Consider the following 25,477-nt stretch of genomic DNA (forward strand, 5'->3'; position numbering starts at 1 on the left):
TCCTTGCCACGCCTTCCCCTTCAGAAGGAAGCAGAGTCCTGATGCATTTGAGTGTTCCTGGGTTTTGAACCTCATATGAAACAAAACTATTCAATATATATTTTTAGCTTTGCCTTGGTTACTATTTCTTCACATTGGATCTTGTTTTGTTATTGTTGCTGCTGCAGCAGCAGCATGCTGTATATTGCTTATACAATATTCCATTGTATAAGTGCATAGGGTTTCTAATTCTGCTGTATATTGCTTATACAATATTCCATTGTATAAGTGCATAGGGTTTCTAATTCTGTTTTGTCTTGGGGCTCTTGGCTACCTTTGAAATGATGGTAGTGTGAACATTGTATCATCCTTGTGTTTCTACTGAGTCTTCGTGTGTTTCTATAGAGTCATCAGTGCTACCAAACTGTTTTTCTCCTGAGTCATTTCCCATAATTCTGACAACTGTCACTTTGAGATTTCTATTTGTCCTACGTTCTCATACTTTGTATTTTCTCTTTCATTTGAGCTGTAAAAGTGAGTGAGCATCATTGAGTTTAACTTTACTAGATCCATTTTTTTCCCGCCAAATTAATAGTTAGACTAGAAATCTAAGTCCTTGTCTGACTCTCAGGTTCTGAGATGCATGATGTCTTCATCTATTTGTGGTTCTTGTGGTTCTGTACAGTCTTCCATTAGAGACAGCCTCACTTTCCTCTCACTGTATTGTGCTGCAGATTTGCCCATAGAACTTCCACCAGAACATTAACTAGACTTTGCGTTTAGTAATTAATTATATTTACTTTTTTAGGACAATATTAACTTCATGGGTTTGTATAAGGTTTACACTCAAACCTCGTGGTACTGCCAAGCTATGTTGTGCCCAAGAAGTCACTGGTCTTCTGTTTATTAAGAATTTAACTGACTATTACTGTATTGCCTTACTGATCTTGTGAAAGGAACAGCATGTGGTATAGTTGCCAATTGTTTGGGTGTGTACTTAACATTTTCATGGTGAAAATGTTCTCTGACATTAAAGGGAAAGTGTGGTTAATGTTTACCTTTAACAGTCTATGTTCTGTGTGTTTTCAGCCTTAAAGAAGCTTGAGGACTTAAATAAGTCCTTAGCGGACTACTGTGCACACAAGCTGCCCAATGGCTTTAAGGCCGAGATAGGACGGCCCTGCTGTGCCTTTTTCGCAGGTAAGGTAGATGTGGGTCAGTGGCTGTGTGGATCTTCTTGTCCCTAAGAGTCAGACCTTGTTCCCATGCATGTCTTTGTCCTGTATTTAAGCATGTTTTCATAATCAAAATTAGAGGAACTGTTACGATGCCTTCTTCATAAGGAGCCTTGAAGTGATGATGTCTGGCCTTACATCTTTCCGTACCTTGGAACAGTTCTGACAGCTCCGGGTTGTTCATTACAAGGCAACACTTTTACCATTTGTCATTTTACCAAATGACAACAAAGCCTCTGGCCCCTGAGCAGTAAGAATGTCATGGTCATTTTCCACTTCCATGTTGTTTATTGTGTAGATTGTGAATGAAATTTTTATCAGATGTCAGGGTGCAATGCTGTATGAAGTTTGGGGGGACATGTTCTAAAAAATGGATCTTGAGAATTCTCAGTCTAGGGATTTTTGAAGAAAAACTAAAAGTTGTAATCTATAGAAGAGAAAAAATTTACCAACTTTGTTGTAGAAAGTGTTTTTCCCCCCTAAGAGGAAACATGGAATGTGAAGGAAAAAGAAATGTCAGAGACTCTGTGCTGCTTTCAGGTGACGGCAACTGGTACCGGGCTCTAGTCAAGGAGATCTTACCGAGTGGGAATGTTAAAGTCCACTTTGTGGATTACGGAAATGTTGAGGAAGTTACCACAGACCAACTCCAGGCGATATCACCACAGTTCTTACTACTTCCATTTCAGGGGATGCAGTGCTGGCTAGTAGGTAGGTGTCAACAAAAGTCCTTACACCCTGGAAAGCCAACAGTGTGTGTGTGTGTGTGTGTCCTTCAGCCACTAATGCACTTGTTTTAACCTTTCAACCGAGCTAGAAAATCCCACCTCACATAACAAAATGTAGGAACTTAGTATTTTGGTCAGAGTACTCAGGGTGATGTGAAGGAGTTTCTTTTCTGTTGTTCTGGGAGTGGAACTCATAGGCTGTCTAGAAGGGTGTTTGCATGACTCTGAGAACCTCAGATACTCGTTAATCCCAGCATTTACTTGTAGTTATTTATTTTCAAGCAGCCTGGAAATGGTACCAAGGCCCAGCTGCAAGGAGCTCATCCCAGGGCTGTCACTAATAGCCAGCCCCATGCAGAGTCTACAGCAGAGGGTGAGTGGGCACATGGTCTAGATCAGGATGGTGAGTGGCCCTCTAAACAGTGGCTCTGAGGCACTGGGCCAGGTGTGGAACTGAAGGTGTGCCCAGGTATTTGCTGTTACCTGCTGCTATTAAGATGTGTTACACAAATCACAGTTAGAGCACAACTATACCAATTTGTGTCAGTAAAGTACAAGATAAACCTAATACCCAGTCCATCATTTTGACTAACCAGAACCTCTGTCATCTCTCCTAACTAAAAGACTTAGTTCTGAACCTGGCTTTTTTCTTGGCTTTAGAATGAATGTCAGCTGAAAACCATCCTCTCAAATCTTTTCTCTCAAAGTAAATAGCCAGGATTGGATCTGAGACTTTAAGTGTTCAACCCTGTCAGAAATCCAGAATGACTGAGTTAACTGAAATTATGGGAAGCACAAAGCATAGCTTCTAAAACTTAGCCAATTTATAGAGACCGCCGAACACCTGGACAGTCCCTATACTACAGAACGTTGGAGCATCCGATCTTCAGCCTTCTGGCCCAGGATCATCTGACATACCTAGTGATGCAGAATTATTAAGGGATGATTACTCTATCTTGCAGATATAATCAGTTGACTATTTCACAAGTGTGTCCTTTTCTGGACAGTATTTTGTCTGTAGATGAAAAGAAAAGTTTTGTTTTAACAGGAAGGGTGAAATGTAGGAGGAGCTAAGGTGGGAGGAGTAAGGAGAGGAGGATCTAGGTGGCAAGAGGGGTGGGGGACACAGAGGTGGATGTTCTCGTGTCTCCACCAGTCAAAGATAGTTGATATATCTAGGTTGGGTATTGGGTTACACTTCTGATTGTATGGGCATCTTGTTATTGAGCATTACCAAACTTATAAAGCCTTTGATTAACATTTTAAAAAAATGTATAGAAGCAAAAAGGAGGAGGGGGATAGGATAGGGTTTTTCTAGGGAGGGGAAATGGGGAAAGGGGATGGCATCTGAAATCTGAATAAAATATCCAATAAGATTTTTTTTTTAAAGTTAAGATAAATCCGAAGTAAAAAAAGAATTTGAAATTTCCAACTGTTGAGGGTTTTCATATGTATTTTTAAAAATAAAACATGTTGACTATCAAAAAAAAAAAAAAAGATGTGTTACACACACTCCTGTGATGCAAGGGAGGACAGCAAGTTACAGGATGTGCAGGGCAGCATCACTGTGCAGAGAGGGGGCCAGGGGCCAGCCCTGCTACACACTGCTGCTGCAGGGAGAGTATCAAGTTACTTAAGCAGCGCACTTATGTTTTCCTATCTGGAGAGGAGAAGTAAGGCTACACAGAACAGGCAGGGCTCAGCACCTTACTTTTTGAGTACTTGCTGCTGCCTTGTTCTGCTGAAACCCAGTCTCTGTGCTGTCAGGACCTGGCACCTAGCGACCCTTCTTGCCTTAATCACCTCCTTTGCTGGGATTATAAGCATGTGTCCACATGCGTGTAAACATTTAACAGAGTGTGTCTATGTATACAGGCATGTTTTCCATTTGTATTCATAGTCATGGACAGTCGTGTCAGCTGCTCTGCACTCCTCAGGATCAGCCCAGGGATCTGGCAACTTGGTCCATACATCAAGACCCTTGCTTTAAGATCCCTATTTCTGTGGAAAGTGATCCCAGGTTCTTAACAGTGCCCATGTTGGGGAGCACAGGTATTCCTAGGTCTTGTTTTTGTCTGTCTTCGTGACAGTTCTGCCGTGAGGAGACACATGACATCACACCATCTCTTAATAATGTACAATGGGTATGCTTTTTGTAAAAGACTATATTATCACATGTTCATACATGTATGTGTACACATATGTGCGCATATATATATATATATATATATATATATATATATATATATATATATATATATGATGCATTCATGCAGGCACATGCATGGCATGTCTGCGTAAGAGGACAACAGGACAATTTTGGGGATTCAGTTTCGTCCTTCCACTTTGAGAACCAAAGATCAGATTCAGATGCTCAGGCTTTGATGGCATGGTCACCTACGGAGCCATCTTATCCCAGATTATTCTTAATCACCATATGTCATGCCAGTGTGCTTCTTAAGATGTGGCCCTCAGACCAGTAGCTTCAAAGTTCCTGACAAGCAGGAACTTGTCTTAGGAATTCAGATCTATAAGTCAGGTAGTGGTGCCACATGCTTTCAATCCCAGTACTTGGACGGTAGGGGTAGACAGATTTCTGTATGAGTTCAAGGCTAGCCTGGTCTATACAGAGAGTTCAGGACAGCCAGAGATAGAGAGAAACCATGTCTCAAAAAAACAAAACAAAACAAAACAAAAAAAAACCCCACAAAATTCAGATTTATAGTCCCCACTCCAGACTTAAATGAGAAGCTCTGGAGTGAGCCTCCAAACTTGTTGAACAGGTGCCATGAGTAGTCTCGGGCATAGTCATGGTTGGAAATCCACTGAAGCAAAGGATGAAGATGAAAAGCCAGTGGCCCCGTCCATCACTGACACCTACAGGCTCAGCTGCTCAGGGCCTTAACACTGAGTTCAAACTACGCCTGGGTCAGTGAGTCCCTGCCTCAAAATAAAGGGAGTAAGCCCAAGTGCCTCAAACCATTGGAAACTTTGCAAAGGTCCTTTTTTCTGTTGGTAACTTCTTGTTAGTCACAATCACTGCACAAGCAAAAGCTCCTCTAAGAGACAGTGAAGGCACACACCCGTTCCTAGGACAGTGATGGCCTGATCCCCCAAAAATCTACACTGTGTGTTAGCAGCTGTGACTTGGTTTTGAAAGATGTGAGATTCTCTTGACCAAATCTTGTGTAACTTTTGAGAATCTGTAAGCTAAGCGTAAGGCCCCAGTCCTGCCTGCCTCTAGCATGAGCTCATCACATACATAGGCCTTTCTTAACGTTATGTTCTTTGTTCTCAGATATACAGCCCCAAAACAAGCATTGGACAAAAGAAGCCACAGCAAGATTTCAAGCGTGTGTTGCAGGGCTCAAACTCCAAGCCAGAGTTGTGGAAATCACCGAGAACGGGGTGGGCGTTGAACTCACCGATCTTTCCACTCCTTATCCCAAAATCATTAGTGATGTTCTCATCACAGAAAATTTGGTCTTAAGATGTGGTTCACCACAGAAGGATGCACTGATGAGCAGACCTGCTGATAAACATGACCAGATGGACAGCCAGAGGGTGCAAGGTGATGCCTTTAAACCGTCTGCAGTTCAAGGTCATGGTAGGCTTGGCTTTGCTCTTTGACATTTTAGTTACAGCACACAAGTGGGTTTCGTTGAGATTTCCATATCTATCATTGTTCTCACTTGTCCACACCTGCCATCCCTCATCCCTCCTGACTGTCTCCTCTGTACTCTTTCCCACGTCCATTTCTCCTCTGCTTCCCTGCCTGCTATCTGTCCTTCCTTCCTTCTTACGTTCTTTTCTCTTTAAAATACATAATTTATTTTATTTTATGTTCATGAATGTTTTGCCTGTGTGTATGTCTGAGGTGTCAGAAGCCCTAGAACTGGAGTTAATGCAGTTATGAGCTCTAGGCAGGCTCTCACTGTGTAGCTCATGTTGCCTTTAAACTCACATTCTGCCTCCCAAGTGCTGGGATTAGAGATGTGTACCATCTTACCTGGCCTCTCCTCTGCATGTATATGAATATGAATATGAATATGATATATATGTAGTGTGGGGGGTTGTTTATAGTAAGTCTAAATTCTGCATGTAAGAAGCTGCTGGTTGTATTCTTTCCTCTGCTGGTTGATGACCTTTCTGTGTAGAGAGCCGTAGATTGTATATAATGATATTTTTCAGTCAGTACTTAGGACTGTCCCTTATTCCACTGAGCTCTTGTCTAGAACTGCATCTGGAAAGGTGTGCCCTGTTTTCTCCTAGCTGTTCCAGACTTCCAGATCTCAAGATCCATGTTTGCTCTTGAGTTGATGTCATGCAGGTGAAGGGCTGTCACTGTGTCTCTGTGTGGTTCTCCAGCATCGGTATATGTTTTAGGATTTTTTTCCTAGTTCTATGAAGAATGCATTTTTGAATTATGAGGATTATGTTGAAACTGTAGAACGCTTTGAATAGTGAAGTCGTTTCACAGTATTTATTCTACTGATTCATAAGCATGTGAGGTCTGTGCTGTTCACTTTTTACATCTGACAGAAAGCTCATGATTTGGGGCTACATTGTTACCATGCTGGGGAAGGGATGCAGGGATGTGAGGTGGCTGGCCACTTTGTTTCCATAGTCAGGAAGCAGACAGGTGAAGGCTGGTGTCCCTCTCAGTTTCTTGAGAGCTTTTTGTCCAATCCATTGGATGAGACCACCTCCACTCCAGGTGGCCTTCTCTCCTCAGGTAAACCTCTCCAGAATAGTAGGATTTTTTTTTTTTTTTGAACGAACATTCATTTTAGATGTAGTTGTTAGATAAGTATGCATTATACAGATTTAATGTATATTTAATTAGCCCTGTGCCTCCTGTGTTTTCAGCCAGCCCTTCAGCAGAGCAGTGGAAGACGATAGAGTTGCCAGTTAACAAGACTGTAGCAGCGAATGTACTAGAGATCATCAGCCCAGCCTTGTTTTATGCCATGCCCAGTGAGATGCCAGGTGAGGAGCGGTGCTCGCCGGCCGACGTGCGCCTCCCTCTGCTCCGAGCTGTGCAGAGCAGGTCCTCTGGGGAGCTCTGTAGGAAATGAGGTATAGAAAGGAGGGAGGGGGGATGCTTCCCAAGAACAGACAGGAGGTCTGTTCTGTGTTCAGCACCTACTCAGCAGCCTAGATGTAGTGTAATCTATAATGTCCTAGAGCAAAGAGTGCCCCTAATTTTTACATAACTTCTTTGTTTGTGTTTATTAAGCTAACCTCCAGCTACACAAGTGAGCACCAACCAGAATTATTTCCAGTATATTATTCTTAGTAATCAGTTAATAATCATAGTTTTTCATCAGCTCTTTATCTATATGGGTTATTTTTAGGTGAGGGTATGGGTTGGCTTATGACAGTTCCTCAATACTCAAGCAGCACTTTATGACTGCCTGTATACTCTAAATACGTTGAACACAGCAGGGTGAGCTTAAGGATCTCTCTCACTTCAGCTGTGGTGTAGACGGTCACAGCAACCTGAGCCTCTGCTTTTTACTTACACAGATTAAAGGTAGTTTTTTCTGCCTTTGATGTTATTCTTTCATTGTTGAAATACCCCAAAGTAGATGTGAACAGACACTACCAGCACACCCACTGACTGTCCAGTGCTACAAGGATGGTCTCACAGACACTTTAGAGATGGCTTGATTGTAAAACTTCCATTAAACAAGAAAAGAAATTACCAAACCAATCTTAAATGCTACTTCTTATGACTGGGCTCCAGTGTAAAACATTCCTCTTTCTGAACAGTATGACTACTTACAGCTGATGAGAGGCCCAGCTCTTGGAGCAGGCCTCCTCACCCTAGTTTCCTCCCCAGAGCCCACATGGTAGAAGGAAAGGACACTCCTAGAGTTGTCCTCTCACCTCCACAGGGTGCCATGACACCCCTGTTATAAGTAAGTGTAAAATGAAAATAGGTAAGATAGAGTAATTTTTTTATAGAGGGAGCACACCAGCAGAGTCACCCTCACTAGGAAATAGGTCCAGAGGCTCCTCATGCTCCTATGTTCAAGTCTTTCTGCACAAGGCAACCAGTGTTTTTAAAACACAATGTGTATTTTAACGTGGACAGTTCTTGGCTTGATTGGACTTGGGATTCTTTGTATACTGTCACTACTGGAAATTTTCTCACACCGAAAATTGCTTGTATTCCAGAAAATCAAGAGAAGCTATGTGTGTTAACAGCTGAATTGTTAGAACACTGTAACGCCCAGAAAGGCCAGCCATCCTACAGACCACGGACAGGAGAAGCGTGCTGTGCTAAATATACAAGTAATGTTCCTTTTAAATGAAACACTGCAGGGAAATATTAATTGTTGTCTTTTATGGCGATGATGTAGATTTTGGTATCCTCAACACATATTTTATTTGGTTAGACAAACTGAGAAAAGACAAAATTGTGATTTGATTTATATTCTGGAGTCATCTGCTTTTCCATTCTGTGTAGGCTATTGTTAGGTAAGGGTATAGATATACTCAGATAACTAGCTCCAAGTACCAGTGCTCCATCTGGTGGGTCACTGGTGTGCAGTCGTCTGTACTTAAGGAACTGCAGATGAATGGACCAGAGAAGAATTAGATTGTCTCAGGACAGGCTTGTTTAACATTCCGTGTCAACAAACTGCATCTCTAACACAAGTAGCACTTGCCGAGGATGTCCTGGTTCGTTTCTGGGATTGGAGGAAGATCACAGAGGTGCTGGGGGTGTGGGAGGGCATGGTTCCTACTGTTCCCCAGGGAAGGTGGAGCTGTCGGCAGAATGGCAGCCAAGGTCGAGAACAGAATGCCCAGGTTCCTTCTTGTCACAGCCAAGATTAAGGTATGGGAGTGTTTCATGGGCTCTCCAATTCTCCAAACCACCTGCATACATCTCAGAGGTCTCATAAAGGCAGTTTGTCCATAGATGCCTGGCAGGCAATTAATGAATGGGGCAGGAGAATGTCATATAGAGGGACCTTCTCTATTACCTCCTCAGTGATGTCACTTCTGTCTTGTACTGTTGTGTGACATTTTGATATGCTTGCCTTCATTTTTCTTGCAGTGGAGGGTAAGGCATGACTTGGGGTGTAAGACCCGTTTGTCACTGTGAAGCCTCATAGACATTGCAGACACTCCCCTGCAGTGTGCTGAGGCTCCTGGTTCTGTTGCTGTTGCGCTTTTTTGTTGAGAGTATTGTTGTGTATGTTCTCACTGTCCCCAGCCCTCCCCATCGGTATTCCGTCCCCTCGGTGAGCTCTGCATTGATGCCACCATGTTTCCGCATAATCCTAGTCTAGCTGATCGGCTAGACTGCTTGTCTTGCAAACCTGGGCCCTAGCATGTGTCCTTCACCCTCGTGCTGAGTGCTGTTTGGACAGTCTCTGTCTCCCTGCCTGAGTGTTAGCTGAGTTTCTTCCACTCTGTTTAGGTAGCTGATTCCTCCTTCCTCCTTTCTTTTTGCTGACCTTGCTGCTCTTTGGATCTACTCCAGCATCTGGCTATATGTGTCCCTTAGAAGCTGAAGAAAGGCATTGCATGTAAGGGTAAAAGCCAGGATATAGAGTCCAGGTTGAAAGTCATTCTGAAAGCATTGCTTTGTCTGTTACCTGTTGGTATTTTCAATCAAAAGATAGTCAGGTTCTCCAGAATTTGAATGTAGCCCTTTGCTTTGTGGAACCTTGAGTGTCCTCTTCATCCTGTTTGCTGATTGGAATGTGACTTGACACAGTGGCTGGCTCTCCACACTGTGCTTGGCACCCATGAATAGGCTCTAGTCTGGGAGTGCTCTTTTGAGCCATCTTTCCACATTACTACAATGGGGTGCCCAAGAGTTATTTGGAAGTTTGTGTACAGCAGAGCTTACCCACTTGTGGGCTTCTGCAGGAGAGTGAGTTGTGCAGCCTTGATCTGGCTTTGTTGGTGGCTGGAAAACATCTGGAAGTGCTCTCCCTTGTGGTATCTGTCTCCTGCTGGAATAGACATTTTGCCTGTGTTGTCCTCTCCTCAGCATACAGTCCCCCAGTCCATAGCCTTTGGAGAAGGAACTTCTAAGGGTGAGGCTCACCATTCTCTCTGGTGAATTTAAAACTAGGAGTGCTATGTAAAAGTGGAGAGTAACTGCCTCCTTTGCCCTGCCTGCCCTATTTCCCTCAGCTTCAGGGGCCTTGGAGACACACACCATCCTGTCTGGCTTCCTCACCATCAGTCTTGTATGAGCTCCCTTGGCTGTAAGATGTTTCCGTTTGTACATCTGGCTTCCAGCCTTCCAGAGTTGCGTGATCTTCTCTCAGCTCCCTTGTTTTTGTAGTTAAAAAACTAAATCGGGACTCTGTTTCCATAGAGGGCTTTGGAAGGAATATAGAAACTCCAGACTCTTAACTAGAAACCTAAGTAAGTTTTGGGGGTTTTTTGTTGTTTGTTTGGTTTTGGTTTTTTTGTTGTTTTTGTTTTTTGAGACAGGGTTTCTCTGTGTAGCCCTGGCTGTCCTGGAACTCACTCTGTAGACCAGGCTGGCCTCGAACTCAGAACTCAGAAATCTGCCTGCCTCTGCCTCCCAAATGCTGGGATTAAAGGCGTGCACCACCACCTCCCGGCCCTAAGTAAGTTTTTAAGTGTAGTAGATAGAACCATCTCAAGGAAGAGAAGTGCTCTTACTGTAACTCCTGTGTTAAGGTTCCTTTGTTTTCAGATGATGACTTCTGGTACCGGGCCATTGTTCTGGAAACGTCAGACTGTGATGTGAAAGTTCTCTACGCAGATTATGGAAACATCGAAACACTGCCTCTTTCCAGAGTACAACCCATCATGGCCAGACACTTTGAGCCGCCCTTCCAGATCATTAGATGCTCACTCGAGGGTACACAGCTCTGTCGCTTTCTAGATTTGTGTCTGTGGAATTTTTTATCTTTATATTTCATAGCTCTAAGTCTGAATTAAATGTTTTTATATCAGATTGTTACCAGTGTTCTGGGGCTGGGCTGGGCTGGGTGTTTCCAGGTTCTTGGCCTCTTCACAGAACTGGAAAGTCGTGGTACATAGAAGTGCAGAAGTCTCAAGGGATCTTCATTCAGAGCAAGCAACAGTGCAGTTTACAGAGGAAGCACTGTCGAGAGTAACAGTGGGCCACAAGACTGACCCCTCAGGGACTCTGGTTATTGTGTGGGGCTTCCTTTTATGCGGTTCAAGAGAAGGAAGAATTGGTTACTGAGAGGGTGCATGCATAGTACATGCAGGTAAAGGGAGGAGGCTGCCAATGTAATATTCAAGTGGGGGTTATGTGGGGTCATGGGGTTATGTACAGTCATGTGGGCCCCAGCTAAATTATCCTTAAGCTTGCCTTCCTTTAAGTATCTTCTCAGCAAGAGTTTTCATAGAAATTTTGTCTCCTTTACACACACACACACACACAGACAGACACATATATACATATTCTACATATGTGTTATATATATATTTATGAAAACTACATTCCATCATCTGTGTTTGGGGCTTATCTTCAGAGTATCTGGGTTTGGAGACTGTTCTGTCCTCTGTCGTGTAGCTCTAGTGGCAGGTGTCAGGATGTGAACCATGTGGTCTGGGCTCACCCGTCACAGCGCCCTACAGGAGCCAGGGGATGCTCCCTGGGCCCATTCCAGCTTCCTCACTGTGCTGCTTACCCATTCACTGCTTACCTGTTGAGTTGGGATATGCAAGGAGCAGATAAATTAGAATGTTTGACATGGCCCTGTCCTGCTTTTCTCAGAGATGATGACAGTGACTTTTGTAGCATGCTTGGCCTCTGTACTGTCCTTTCCCAGTAGAGCACAGAGGCGAAATTGTGTATGTTGGTGCCCTAAGCCTCGGCTAGTGCTTGGTGCCTTACAGCTTGCCTGATGTCAGCCAAGCCAACAGACATGCGGCTTGTTGATCTCATTAGCTAGCCTACCTAAATATAGTCTCTACAAGAGCCATGGGGCTGAAAACACGGCTCATGGTTAAGAGGACTGGTTGTTCTTGCAGGACCTGGGTTAATTCCCAGCACCACATAGTAACTGGCAAGCACCTGTATGTAACTCTAGTTCCAGGGAAGCCAACGCCGCCTTCTGACTTCCATGAACATGTGGTGCACATACATAACGTGCAAGCAATACACTCCTACATACAAAAGTGACTAAAGTAAATCTTTAAAAAAAAAAAAAAAGACTTGTGAACAAAGCTCAGTCGGTGTGTAACTTTTCCAGGGCTGATGGAGCTGAATGGAAGCTGTTCACAGTTGGTGCTGGAGCTGCTGAGGAATGCCATGCTGAACCAGAGTGTGTTTCTCTCTGTGAGAGCAATTTCACAGAATATCCACACAGTGTCAGTCGAAAAGTGTTCTGAGAATGGAATGATCAATATAGCTGAGAATCTGGTGATGTGTGGTCTGGCAGAAAACCTCACATCTAAAAGGAAAAGTGCTTCAACTAAAGGTACCTTCCTTCTTACTTGTAATATGCAGCAGATGTCACTGCTTGAGTTATCCTTGATTGTCTCTCTTACGGCTTTAGTCCCCCATCCATCCATCTTTCTCTGCATGCTGCGGAAATTCAGCCTGACCCAAGGTCAGGGACAGCAGTGCTGTGGGAGTCAAGACCCAGAGCTCTGGAAAGATAGCAATTGTGCCTGTGTCTTTCTTCTGGTTCCCTTTGGTCCTGAGCAACGTGAGAATATCTTGTGCTTTTTGAGATTGAGTTTTCCTGGTACCCCAAGAGATGTGTATTTGGCAGACCCATTATCATTCAAAAGGGGCCCCATACATCATAGAAGATCTAATCTTAAATGGGAGTGCTGGTCTATGAGAGTCCAGGACACAGCAGATGACTGGGTGGGTGCTGTCCCTTGGAGTTGACACTCAGACACTGACACACAGGTGCAAGCTTGCTCAGGTCTGAGGCCACTGGTTTCCTCACTGACATAACCTAGTGCCTGTTTTGCTTGTTCTTTTGCTTTTAGAGACTCCACACAGCACAGATTGCTGCTGCACAGAGTTACAGAAACAGGTGAGTGCAGCTCCCTACATGAAGTCACACTCCTCACATTGAGAGAGTAATCATACTGTCTCCCTTTCATCCACAGATTGAGAAACACGAACAGATTCTCCTCTTCCTATTAAACAATCCAACCAACCAAAATAAATTTATAGAGATGAAAAAGCTGCTGAAAAGCTAAGTAGGTTCCTGTTTTCCCCGCTGGGCTTGCTTGCAGAATGCCCGCAGCCACGCTGTCGGGACAGGGTGGGCACCTTGTGGGGCTGTGCTTATTTTGGGACGTCCTGTGCTAGTTTGCTGCACTAGTGTTGCTCTGATGATTTTTTGAACATTCCTATGCACTTGGCTCGGGCTGCACATGTGAAGCCTTTTCTTACTGTTTGAAATTGCTCACATCATTAGTATGTGGAGAAACTTGTAAAGATGGTCCTGAAGTGAAGCTTAGCCTCAGACTGTGTCCAGACTTGAAGTCTTCTCAGACCTCACTGGCTCTGCTGCCGTAGGCTTATCCCTGAGTCTGGGCAAGGATAGGAGAGCGTGGAAGATAGGCACTCTGTCACCTGAGACACTGGAGCAGGCTGTGCTTGTGGAGCTGTTCAGGGTGTGCTGGGCCCATCCCAGGAGCTCCCTACCGTTCCTTACTGTAAGAACAGGGGCCATTAGAAAACAGTCATAGCCAGGAGTCAACTGGAACTTGTGGACAAAATGAGATTGTCCTGCTTATTCACCCCTTGGGGTTGATGCAGTGTTAGCCCAAAGCAGAGCTGGCTCTTCCATGCCCACTGCAGTAGCCCCCGGGCTATGGTTTCTCTGGAGACAGACAGCAGTGCTGACTGGCTGTGGCCCCTCTGCTGAGTCTGTCCCTAAGGAAGCTAACACCAAAGCTCACACACCATGAGCAAAAGTTCCTGCTGTCATGATTTAATATCTTTATAATTGATTTTTGTTTTGTGTGATCGAGCTTAAGATCGTGAATTTAATGATGATTTTAACCAGATAGACTGAAGAGCCTGAAGTGACATGGGCTTCTGGAATTAGCCCAGCTAATTAATAATCATTGTTAAACTTCTTTGTACTTTTGTCTACTGATCTGTGCCATTGAGCTTTCGTCAAAGAGATACTGAGAGTATTCATACAATTTAAGATAAAGCTGGTATTTTCAATTGTTTCTAGAAAATTAGAGGGCCTAGAAACATAAAAGTTTGATTTAAAACATAATGCACACTGGCTTTCCCCATCTGAGTACACAGCACAGTACCAAAGTACTGGGCTGGACCTCTCTCATATCACACACCGTCCTCATAGCATCCTTGAAGCAGAAGTCGGAGAAAGGTGATGCTGTTACAATCCTAGCCCTGGGGAGGCAATGACCGGCTGAGACTGGGCTCAGCAACTGCTGGCCTAACCTCCTCTGTCATTTTCAGGCCACTGAGAGACTCAAGTTTCAAAGTAAAACAACAGGTGGAAAGAGTCCGAGGAAGAATGACAAGGGAGGCAGTCCACTAACTGAATACCCGTGGGCAAACACGCGTGCACCTTGCTCCTCCCCACATACTACACACACTTGTGCCGTGCCCCCACATGCAGTAGAACAACAACCTTATCGTTAGATGAGGAAGCAGAGGCTCATGGTGTATGTGCAGGCTCTCGAATGTGCCCACACCACACCCCTATTGCAAACTGCAGCTCACAGCTCACAGCCGAGGGGCTGCCCCAGCTACTGTGTGTGCCCTGGGCTACAGCATCTTTCTGAATTAGTCCAGACCTGCAGGGCATGGAATGAGGAGATAACATAGGCATCCTCTTCTCATTTGGGAGGAAAATAAAACTGGATATTTATTCTCACCTTTATTAATCTTCCTACAGATATATGTGTTCACATTTTAAGGCTTTTATAACTTCTGGGCTCTTTGGGTTTAGGTAAAAGTTAGCACTCAGGCGTGCCTGCAGTGCCCATCCTGGGATTTGAGGCAGGTGAGATGCGGTAGGATATCTTAGTCTAATAAGACCCTGTCTAAAAAAAATGTACATAACAAAGGCATTACTACATTATAAATCTTGTAAATAGAGATGCTAACATTGTTCTTAAAGGGGTAATTAAGTTAATATGAAATTTGTTTTTATATTTGGAAAGATCTCCAATAGCTGCATTATATATTTATGGAGAATATAATTCACTCTGATTAATATCGATATCAATAAAAATTAAACACTGTTATGGTGCTGTTTAATTTTTATCTGACATGTATAATCTAAATTTGTATAATTTTAGTTTATCTGGTTTGCTTGTACTTAAAACTGAAATTAAGAACCATAGTGATTTTTATGTAAACCATAATGATGGTTGAGTTTTCTCTTTCAGAAACATCATCTCTGGGAAATAAACCCTGAGGAAGACGACGACAACCAAAGCCAGACTTGAGAAAGAAAGAATTCTGTCTTGTGTTTTATTCATGGAACTGTTGCTTCCTCTCCTTTCTTTAGTGACCTTTGACCTCTCTACCTGTACTTGCTTGCTTTGTTCTGTTGGGTTTGTTGCCTTCTCCCCGATTCTTTCCACAAAATACATGACTCTTACCTCAGAGATTCACGCACTAGCTAGGCGTGGTGGTGCACACCTGTAATCCCAGCCATGAGCTGAATGAGGCAGGAAGACCTCAAGTTCAAGGCCATCATGGGCCACATAGTTAGATGCCTTCTCATTACAAACAAAACCAAAACAACATCAAGATTCAAAGTGTATATGAGACAACTAGGAGGATGAGGTACCTTCTGCCAAGAGTCTGTGTCCGAGTGTGCACATGTGTGTGTGCTGAGTATAGAAGCTAGAGCCTCTCATGTGCTAGGCAAGCTCTCCCTCTGAGCCATAGACCCAGCTCTGGCATCTTTGTCCTTGAGAGTGCTGAGGCAATGAGGCCGGGTGCCGCACTGGATAGTGGGTAGGGGTAGGTAGTGGGTGGATGGGCTTTAGCACTGTTTGTATATTCCAGGCCTTCTGCTCTAGAAACAATTCACTGTTTTCTCAAACACAAACTCAGTTATTAATTTAAAGATGCAGAGCACATTTGTCATACCTCATGATCACAGAAGGTCCATGTGCAGGAGAGTGTGCCTTCCTGACAGCCCATGGTCTCTCTTGTAGTTGTCCCATGGTTTCAGTGCCATGTGGCACTGTGGCAGCCTGATACAACATCACCAACTCAACGTTGATGAGACATTGGTGTGGGTGGGTTGGTTCCATTTTTCTTTTCCTGCAATTCGTGTCAGCTCTTCTGTTAAATAGAGCTTCTCCTCATGTAAAAAGTTGCTTGGATGTTGATGTGCCTTAAACAGCTACGTTTGTCCTGATTGGTGCAGTAAAGTCACTTGTCTTCACCTTGGCCTTCTGTGCTTACTGCTGTCCTTTTGGGGACCCCCTTGTCCTTCCACATGTGCTACAACACCCACATGGCTGCAGGCAGCTGTGCAGAGTCCTAGTTCATTGCTTCAGATTCCACATGGTCCTAGAAAGTTGAATAGAAAGTAATTAGAATTTCTCACCCATTTTAATGTCAGGTGTTTTATTCCACAAATATTTCTTGAACTCCAACTGGGTGCCTGATATTGTGATCGACATAAACTTGATTGTTTTACCAGGCCAAGGGAACCAATTCTATCTGGGGCTTTAGGTTCCCTTAGAGCATCCTGTTTGGCTGCAGCTGAGTGCACTAAGACTGAGGTGATGTGTCAGGTCAACCTCAACAGGTGACTTCCTGGACCGAGGCTTATAAGTATCAAGATTTCAGGGAACACCCCTCAGAAACCAAAGGAAGCTAGTCTGCCAGTCCCTCAGGGACTCGGGTCAGCCTGGCAAGGCGGAGCTCAGGGACATTAGTGAGAGAAGTTGTAGTGGAACTTAGGGTAGAAGTGGAGCTCAGTCAGATAACCAGTATCTGTGAGGGCAGAGGTTTGAGTCTGCCACACTCCGCCAGCACTTAGAGCGGCCAGCTGTTTGTACCACACTGGCAGTGCTTGTCTGGTGCTGCCATCTCTGTACCTGGATCATCTCACATGGGTATGTGTCTCAAGTAGAGACAGCTGTACACCTTAGGGCTGGGGTCCCTTCCTGGAAGGTTCTCACCAGAGGGGTGAGGACTGTCGGCACCAGTGTTGTGTTTTATTAAAAGATGCCAGGGATATGTTTGGTGGAGGTGCAGTGTGGTGTGCTTCTGCAGGCCCATGCTGAGACACCCCTTCCCCCTGAGGTACCAGCCACAGGACAGATATAGTATGGAATAGAGTTTATTCAGGGCATGGGGAGGAGAGTTGAGGGGGTAGTAGAGGCAGGAAGAGAGTAGAGGAGTAGAGGCTGGCCATGAGCACGTGGAGAGGGAGGGAAGGGGTAAAGGAGCAGGAGCAAGAGAGGGGCAAGCAGCCCCTTTAATAGTAAGTCAGGCACACCTGTCTGTTGCCAGGTAACTGTGGGGTGGAGCCTAGACTAAATGCCAGCAACTGTTACCAAGTTTTAAACTTTTAGCTTCACTCGAAGGTGAGGGGCACTGCAGACCAGCTCACTTTGGAACCCCGGGGGATATTGCCTAAGCCTTTGTTCACGGTTCCACTGCCCTATATCCCTGGTGTCTGCTCAGTGCCACCAGGAAGTTGTCATCTTTGCTGGTCTGCAGTGTGCCCGGTTTCACCTCTCTTCAAGTATGCTTTCATCATGGAGGTGAAGCATTAGAGTGATCAGTAATCATGACACCATCTTCTATGAGGCAAGAACTCAAAGGTGAAGCATCTTTTCTGCATTACAAAACCAACAGGCTACAAAAATGGCTGAAGAGGGCCACACCACCATCTCCAGAGCCATGGTCAATCCACCATGCTTTTGTCTCAAGTAGCATTGAAGCTCTCATCTCAACTTAGAACTGTGTGTGTGTTTATATGCACACGGGCAGCAAAACACTACAGAGCAGTTTGTGCAAATGCACTTTAAAAAGCAATCACTCAGGTGTGGTGGCACACACCTTTAAAATCCCAGCACTCAAAGTAGAGGCAGTTTGAGGACAGCCTGGTCTACAGACGGAGTTCCAGGATAGCCAGGGCTTTGCAGCAAAACCTTTCTTGTGGGGAAAAAAAAAAAAAAAAAAAAAAAAAAAAACAACCAAACAAAAAAAAACCCAGTTACTCTCCATTAGTAACCAAGCATTGGGACCAAAAAGACAAAGCATTGTCTTGAGCACAACAGGAGCTTTGGATAATTCCCTGTAGAATAATTTGTGAATCTTCAGAGAGGAGCACTGTCCAGTGGCTGCCCAGCTTCAAGCTTCGAAGACAAGAAGCCTCTGTCTGGGTTAGTGACCTCTCCACTGCACTCCACTCTGCATCCCCTGATTGTCCCGAGAGCCTCTGGGCAGGATACTTTGGTGAAAAGTTTGCAGCAGCTGTTTCTGAGGCAGGTGGCACCACCTTCCCTGGAGTATTTGGAGTGGTGGGATAGAACACAGGCAAGTGCTATATCCCAACCTAAGCTGAGGCATTAGTTAGTTACGAGGCAAAATGTGAAGTCATTCTAATTAGGTAAAAAAAAAAAAAAAATACTAGGTGTGGTGAGACTTTTGGTTGCTTCAAAAACCACAGAAATATTATGGAAATATGTTTTCATTTTAATCCCAGATAAAATGGACCTTTGGCTGCTTCGTGGGTTCTTCTTTGTTCCACCCTTCTCTTTCCTATCCCTGACTTTATTTGAGGAGTTTTTTTTTTCTCTCTCCCCTCATACTACCTAGTGTTAGGGTGTTGAGAGGGAGGGTGGAAGAAAGAAGAAGCCACAAAGTCGCCAAAAGTCTGGTTAAAGTTAGGAATGCTCAGAGTTGGAACTGCTTGTCTGTGGTAAGCATCCGCTGGAAGGGTGGGAGGGTCAGAGTGCCGCCCTGAGGGCTGCTGTCTGCAGCTGCGTGGGCCACTCACCACACGCGCCACTGTCACGGGTATATGCCGTTGCATTTTGAAGGCTTAGTACAGTATGAATTGATTGCGTGATACGTGAGACGTGGGTTAATTTTAAGATGACATCGCCCGTTTTTTGTCCTTTGTATACCCACTAAGACAATTGAAATTCCACATGTGCCTTTCACTTCTCTGAAAGCTGCTGCTATGGAGCCAAGACCCTCTTAGCCAGGAGGCGAGTGCCCTACTGAGAGCATGCCTGCTGTACTCAGTGCTAACTGGAAGTGATCCCGGTTTACTCTTTGGTGCTCCAGTTAATGGTAATGGGAGGGAGAACTGAGTGAAGAAAGAAAAATATTATAACCTTTTCCTGTCTCCAGTGAAGTCTGCAACATTAAAGCTGCCAGGAGCCAATTTTGCTGAAAGCTCTCTGACAGGAGGCATTGGAAGCCAACTGAGAATTACAGAATGAAATGCAACAGAGAGAGATGTTATTGTGTAAAAATACAAAATTGAGTATTTACCCGGCAGGTTGACATTTACAGGTATACTGGGGAAGAGCACAGAAAATAGGGAACAGATCAGCTTCCTGGAAGACAGTTAAAAAAAAAAAAAAAATACAAAACAGACCTTAGTCAGGGAGCTAGCCTATCGGGCAGAGACACTTGTTTGCCCTCAAGCTTGCAGGGTGATTTCTACAAAATCCATGTGGTGGAAGAAAAACGAACAACAACAAAAAACCCAACAACAACAACAGAAAAAAACAAAACAAACTCCCCCCAGATCTTTCTATGTCTTCCCATGTGGTGCATTTGCACACACACAAGTGAAAAATGTAATTCTTGAATTGTATATAACTTGTAGTCTAGGAAATTTATTAATTTGTTTCCAGATGTAACTGGGCAGCCCCACCAAGATACCTGATTGCAGTGTTAACCTTGAGGCCTTAGCATTGGGCAGTAGCAAACGGAGTACAGGTAGAGCAGTAGCCCAAACCACAGATGCTCAACACAGGTGTGGACAATCAAGTCTCAACAATCAAGAGCCGAGGTTTTGTGGGAGGAAATGAAAGCTTTTTCCTACTGGTCTGCAACTCAGTACCAGTGGCTTTTCTATTTGCTTTCTCGTTTTCTATTTCTAAAACTTTTTCAGTGAGCACACAATATGCAGATTTGATTAAGTATGAAAATGATCTGAGGGTTTATGTGCACAGAGCACCTGCCAGAGGGCACACCGTTTTGTTCTGTGACACTTAAATACCTGGCACCCTCTAAGTTAAAAGGAGAATGCTGCCCAATAATCATCCAACTGCAAGAACTAACAGGCCGATGGCAAAAAGCAGACGCCGCGACAAGTCGAACCCATGCCAAAATCAACATTTCCTCAAGGGTGGAATCCATAAAACCTGTGGAGTAGCCGACGCGCTCTGTGACCACAGCCGCACCGTGTGCAGCGGCCCGCTCGCTCGGCAGAGTTTATGGTTCTGCGGTCGGTGGGTCTCCGGGCAGGGCGAGGGGCGAGGCGGTCGTGGTCGCGGTTCCCTGGAGCAGCGGTTGCACCGCCCTCACGCCGAACGTCGGCATCCTCACAGGCTGCATCCCGTCCCGCCTCTGCTGGGAGAGACCAACAGGTGCCCCACGTGGCTGCGAGCCGCAGTGTCCCCCGGACGGAGCCCAGCCTGCGCCGCGGGCAGAGCAGCCGTGCGCTCCGCGGGTGGGAGCTCCACGCCTTCCAACAGGCGGGGCGGGGCGGGGCGGTGGACGGGGCGCACCCTTGCCAGCGAGTGGGGGAGCGAGCGAGCGAGCGTGCGGAGCCCCAGCCCTGAGCCGGCGCCCCTACCTGCGGAGCCGAGGCGAGCGCCGCCGGCTTTGTTCGCTTTGTCCGCGCGCACCTAAGCGGCCTGCCTAGAAGGACGCCATCCCGGAGAGCGCACGCAGCGTCGCACCAGGTAAGGGGTGCTGGCTCGGAAGGTGGGGGCAGGGGGCAGGGGGCAGGGGGCAGGCCGCGGATGGAGAAACCCGAGCTGTCTGGCGCCGTAAGGGGGATCGTTTCTCTGGCCACTGCAGAAGGGGCTGTAGTTTGATAAAAAAGCTTTGGGAACGCGCTCTTCACTCCGCATTACGAGCACTCAGGTGCTCCAGCATCTCCACGCAGGTTTCCTAGCCAGACAGCCTTGTCCTTTCAAAGAAGTCACTTTCCGAAGAACTAGAGGGAAGTTCGCTGCCCTGAGAACAAGACAATGGTTCTGCGTTTTACAGAAAGCATGCGTGCTTGTCCTTCCATCTCCCCGCAGCAAACATCACCTGCCTCAGCCCTGTTCTCTGCCCCTTTCCAGCCTGCCCGGGACCAGACCCTTGGTGGCGGGCTGAGACAAAGTGGGAGGGGCTCAGCACATTGAAACCCCGTGATTTAAAAGTCTGAGCACTAGACAGAGAAAGGAGCGATGGTGCTCCGCTGTGTTTGCATACAGCGTTGCCTGCACCAGTCTGGACTTCTCAGTGAGGACCGCACTACGGAGAGCGAATGGTCATTAATGGTATGGCATCCCACTGTAATCTCCCTTGATTAAATAAACCCGAGATCCCTCTGGATACGTATAGATTCAGTCCTAAAACCTCAAAGTTTGTTTTGCTCCGAAATGACCTTATTGAGAAAGAAACGGAAAACTTTAAAGGCAAGTCAGAAAAGTGGATGGCTAGCTCAAAGCTACCTTCCAGGGTGTGGAATTTCCTAGAGTCGATTCTAAGGCAAATCCTAGGGACACAGAAAGATTCCTTCCTCCATCATCCCCAGTGTGCCTGAAAATCCATCAAGGAAGTATTTCTCATCAAATCTGGTTTGGGTCTGTCTACCCACCCAGAACTTAAAAGTCAAACCAATACACCCCCACCGGCTGCCTTCAGCAGCTGTAGAACAATCGAGCCAGAGGCTGGTGTTTCTGTAGTTGACTGGCTGGGAAAATTTGAGTTTACAGCAAAACTTGAGCAGAGGTACAAAGACTTAGCATATACCTCCTGCCCACCACTAACCTGCTCTGTTATTATCATCATCGCCCACCACACGAGATTTGTTACAAGTGCTGAGCCTTCAAAGCCCACAGTTCAGGACTCGCACCTGGCATAACACATTCTGTATACTTGGACAAACGTTTACTACTGCCTATTCATTTCACCCTTCCCCAGCCCCGTGGCAATGATTGATCTCTTTAGCCATCCCTGTGGTTTGTTTCCCAGATGCCATGATTAGATCACACAGTGAATGATCTTTCAGATGGGCTTCTGTTACAAGCACACATCCATGTTTCCACTCCTGGCTTTTTAAGAGACTTCATGAGAAAGAAGGGTATCCTTAGTTGGCAGTGTTGACTCTGGGATGGAGCGCCTGGTAACAATGCCTTTGTTAGCCGCACTCTTACCGTGTGTGTCTCCTACAATTATGAAGCATTTTCACTGTCTTTCTAACACCTGGAAGTCCTGGGTGCAGGGCAGATGCTTAATAACTAACTGCCTTTGGATAAAGGAAATTTCCTATATGTCGGTGGGAGTGAGACAGTATCATGAAGTGTTTCAGAATAGTGGGTTACAGGCTTGTGTACAACACACCACTGCAAATTAAAAAGAAAAAAAAAGATTGTGATTTAGAGGTGTTGTATGCGCTTTTCCTGGGTGGGACATGAACAAAATTCATCCCAGATAGTAACATACCAACGTCTGATCCTCCAGAGTCTAAACCAGTGAGCTACTGGACTTGCTTACAGAACGAAGTCTTGCCCCAGCAACTTCACCATAACTGTGTAGGTAGTCATCTTCCTATAAACTTTCCAGACTCTGGCACCCTAACCATGTGCAGCTGGAGTAGAATTACATACAGCTGGCAGGGAGCTGCAGGAGGGGCAGGCCGAGATCCCAGGAAGACCCCTTGATCCTCCTGTGATGGACACCAGCAGGCTTGATCTTGAGGGTGTGTTGTAGGTAATCAGAGCTGCTCTGGTGGTGGGGGTATGCTCTGATGAAGAGTATGTTTGAAGGCCAGTGTTCTGCAAGAGCAGGACTGTGACAGAACTGCTAATTAAAACCTCCCCCCACCCCACCCCAGTAAGATTGTTATTTTCACAAAGCCACTGGAGGGACATGCAGCAGGATTCCGCATGTCTGCGTTTTTCTGTCTGGGTATCTGGGACCCTGCTTCTAGAACAGCTGGATACATCTGAAGGCTCTGCCTCAGTTTGCCCTTTCTTCTTCAGTATGGGCTAGCCACAGCTTTTCCCATCATCAGCAGTGTATCTCCCTGACTTTCTCAAGTCAGGGTCCCTACCCCCCAGCCCTCCTGGTGTTAATAATCGCTGTTCTTCAACCAGGTTCCTCTGATCTGTAATTAGGAAGGGTTGCCTTTGTCCAAGGGGGCCTTTGCACTGGAGTTCTGTGGCATCCTGCCAACCTTTCTCAGGCTGAGGTGGATGTTGTCACCTCCATTATAGAGAAAAGAAAGCTGAGAGGCTGAAGTGAAAGAATTTACTATGAAGGCTCATGCCCAGGTCTCCTGTTGGCTTGTTCATGCTTCTAATCCACCTAGATATCCACCTGTATTGACATGGCTGAGAGGACCTGGGCTAGATTCCAGGGATGCAGCTCCCTAGCTCTGTGTGGCCTCAGCTCTCCAAGTCTGTTTCAGTCCTCTGTGAAAATGGATATGCTAACATGAACCCTACAGGACTGAATGTTGGATAAAACTGCTGAGTTTAGTGTAAGAATCTCTTACCATCACGTAGAAAATGAACTTCTTCCTCTCAGCAAAGCAAGGTTCTTCTCAAGTTGTCCCACTGTTAGAACAGTGAGATCAGAACCATTCTACAGATGAAAGAACAGAGGCACGGAGGCTGGTGCTTGCAGAGCCCCCACCTGCTGGAAGCAGAGCTGGGCTGGAATCCAGTCTCCTGACTCAATACCCTCCTCTCATCTCCAAGTTCCCCAGGGTTTGCAGCTCTTCACTACAGGGCATCTGAGTCCCGAGCAATGGAGAGCAGACACACGTCAGCCACGGAGCCCAAAGCTGTTCCATCTACAAATTTCTCAGTGGATGTGGGTGAATGGGAGCCTCTGTGGTTAGCCAATCTTCCAGGGTCTCCACATCGATACATTCATCATCATCCCTTCATGCTGGTTTCTGCCTGTGAGACTTCTGGGTTCTGAAGGTTTGCTGGCTCTTTTTAAGAAGGTCACGACCTTTCCGAGAAGGCCTTAGACTGTTATCCCTAGCTGGGTATGGTGATGCATGTTAGTAGCTCCAGCTGCTTGGAAGGCTGAAGCAGGAGGATCGTTAGCAGTTCCTGCTCAGCTTAAGCAACTTAGCAATGCCCTGTTTCAAACAGACAAGACGGGGGGAAGAAGGGGAGAGAGAGGAGGGAAAGGGCAGAGAGGGTTCTCTGGCATATCAAACTAGGAGAAACGTTCCCTTGTCTTGAGCCTCTGGGCCTGAGCAAGATATATTATGTAAAAGACAAGGAAGCCGATTGTTATAGCAAAACACAGCCAAGACTTCCTGGCTGGGCTGGAGACTACCTCTGATTTCAGTCTTCCTGTGCACATATTGGCTGTTGCAAAGGACTCAGGTTTCCATCCTGCAGATTGGGGAAAGCTTACAAGGGGCACGCTAATACTTGCAGAAGTTTTATTTTCTAATGAGATGGAAGTCTCCCTTTTCCTGCACTCTTTATATCTGATGGTCACAGAAAGACAGGCACAGCCCTGCAAAGCCACCCCCAGTGACCTTTAAAAAGCAGCCCTGTGTTGGATTTTGTTCCTTGCTGTGTCTGAGAGATGCAATTCTTTTTTTTTATTGGATATTATATTTACATTTCAGATTTTATCCCCTTACCCCATTCCCCCCACCACCCAGGAACCCCCATCCCATCCCCACTCCTCCTGCTTCTATGAGGATGTGCCCCCACCTACCTCTCACTCCCACCTCCCCACCCTCAAATTTCCCCCCACCCCCCCTACTCAGTGTTCAGCTTTCATGGGACCAAGGATCTCCTCTCCCACCTATGCCCAACAAGGCCATCCTCCCCTACATATACAGCTGGAGTCATGGCTCCCTCCCTATGTGCTCCCAGGCTGGTGGTTTAGACTCTGGGGAGCTCTGGTTGGTTGGTATTTTTGCTCTCCTCATGGGGTCACCAACCCTTTCAGCTCCTTCAGTCTTCTCTCTAACTTCTCCATTGGGAACCCCTTGATCAGATCAGTGGCTAGCTGTGAGCATCTGCCTCTGAATATGTCAGACTCTGGCAGACCTCTAAGGAGACAGCTATATCAGGTTCTTGTCAGCATGCACTTCCTGATATCCACATCAGCATCTACCTTTGGTGACTGCACATGGGATAGATACCCAGGTGGAATGGTCTCCAGGCAGCCCCTCCTTTATTTTCTGCCCCACACTTTGTCTCCATATTTGTTCCCTTGAGTATTTTGTTACTCCTTCTAAGTAGGACCAAGGCATCCACACTTGGTCTTCCTTCTTCATGAGCTTCATGTGGTCTGTGAGTTGAATCTTGGCTATTTCAAGCTTTGGGGCTAATATCCACTTATCAGTGAGT

At 45.7% G+C, this 25,477-nt stretch overlaps 2 protein-coding genes across 10 annotated transcripts in view; both read left to right on the top strand.

The window, feature by feature from the left end:
* The window catches only part of Tdrd1 (tudor domain containing 1), a 41,097-nt gene extending 24,760 nt beyond the window's left edge, over nucleotides 1-16,337 (top strand). For 4 of the 8 annotated variants that reach the window (XM_076925510.1, XM_076925534.1, XM_076925543.1 and 1 more), the window contains exons 17-26: nucleotides 1,069-1,179; nucleotides 1,755-1,925; nucleotides 5,241-5,549; nucleotides 6,812-6,931; nucleotides 8,126-8,242; nucleotides 10,638-10,805; nucleotides 12,172-12,399; nucleotides 12,923-12,969; nucleotides 13,046-13,138; nucleotides 15,320-16,337. In XM_076925510.1, coding sequence (XP_076781625.1) covers nucleotides 1,069-1,179; nucleotides 1,755-1,925; nucleotides 5,241-5,549; nucleotides 6,812-6,931; nucleotides 8,126-8,242; nucleotides 10,638-10,805; nucleotides 12,172-12,399; nucleotides 12,923-12,969; nucleotides 13,046-13,138 — 1,364 coding nt within the window. In that variant the 3' untranslated portion in view covers nucleotides 15,320-16,337. The remainder of the gene's footprint in view (nucleotides 1-1,068; nucleotides 1,180-1,754; nucleotides 1,926-5,240; nucleotides 5,550-6,811; nucleotides 6,932-8,125; nucleotides 8,243-10,637; nucleotides 10,806-12,171; nucleotides 12,400-12,922; nucleotides 12,970-13,045; nucleotides 13,139-15,319) is intronic. The other 4 variants (XM_076925527.1, XM_034514902.2, XM_076925564.1 and 1 more) reach the window with 4 other exon arrangements.
* A 4,324-nt stretch (nucleotides 16,338-20,661) lies between these two features.
* Nucleotides 20,662-25,477, top strand: part of Vwa2 (von Willebrand factor A domain containing 2) — a 43,080-nt gene continuing 38,264 nt past the window's right edge. For both annotated transcript variants that reach the window (XM_076925639.1, XM_034524204.2), the window contains exon 1: nucleotides 20,662-20,833. The gene's annotated coding sequence lies outside the window, so the exon portion shown is untranslated. The remainder of the gene's footprint in view (nucleotides 20,834-25,477) is intronic.

Source organism: Arvicanthis niloticus, chromosome 1 (assembly GCF_011762505.2).
Source record: "Arvicanthis niloticus isolate mArvNil1 chromosome 1, mArvNil1.pat.X, whole genome shotgun sequence".
NCBI classification, from domain to species: domain Eukaryota; kingdom Metazoa; phylum Chordata; class Mammalia; order Rodentia; family Muridae; genus Arvicanthis; species Arvicanthis niloticus.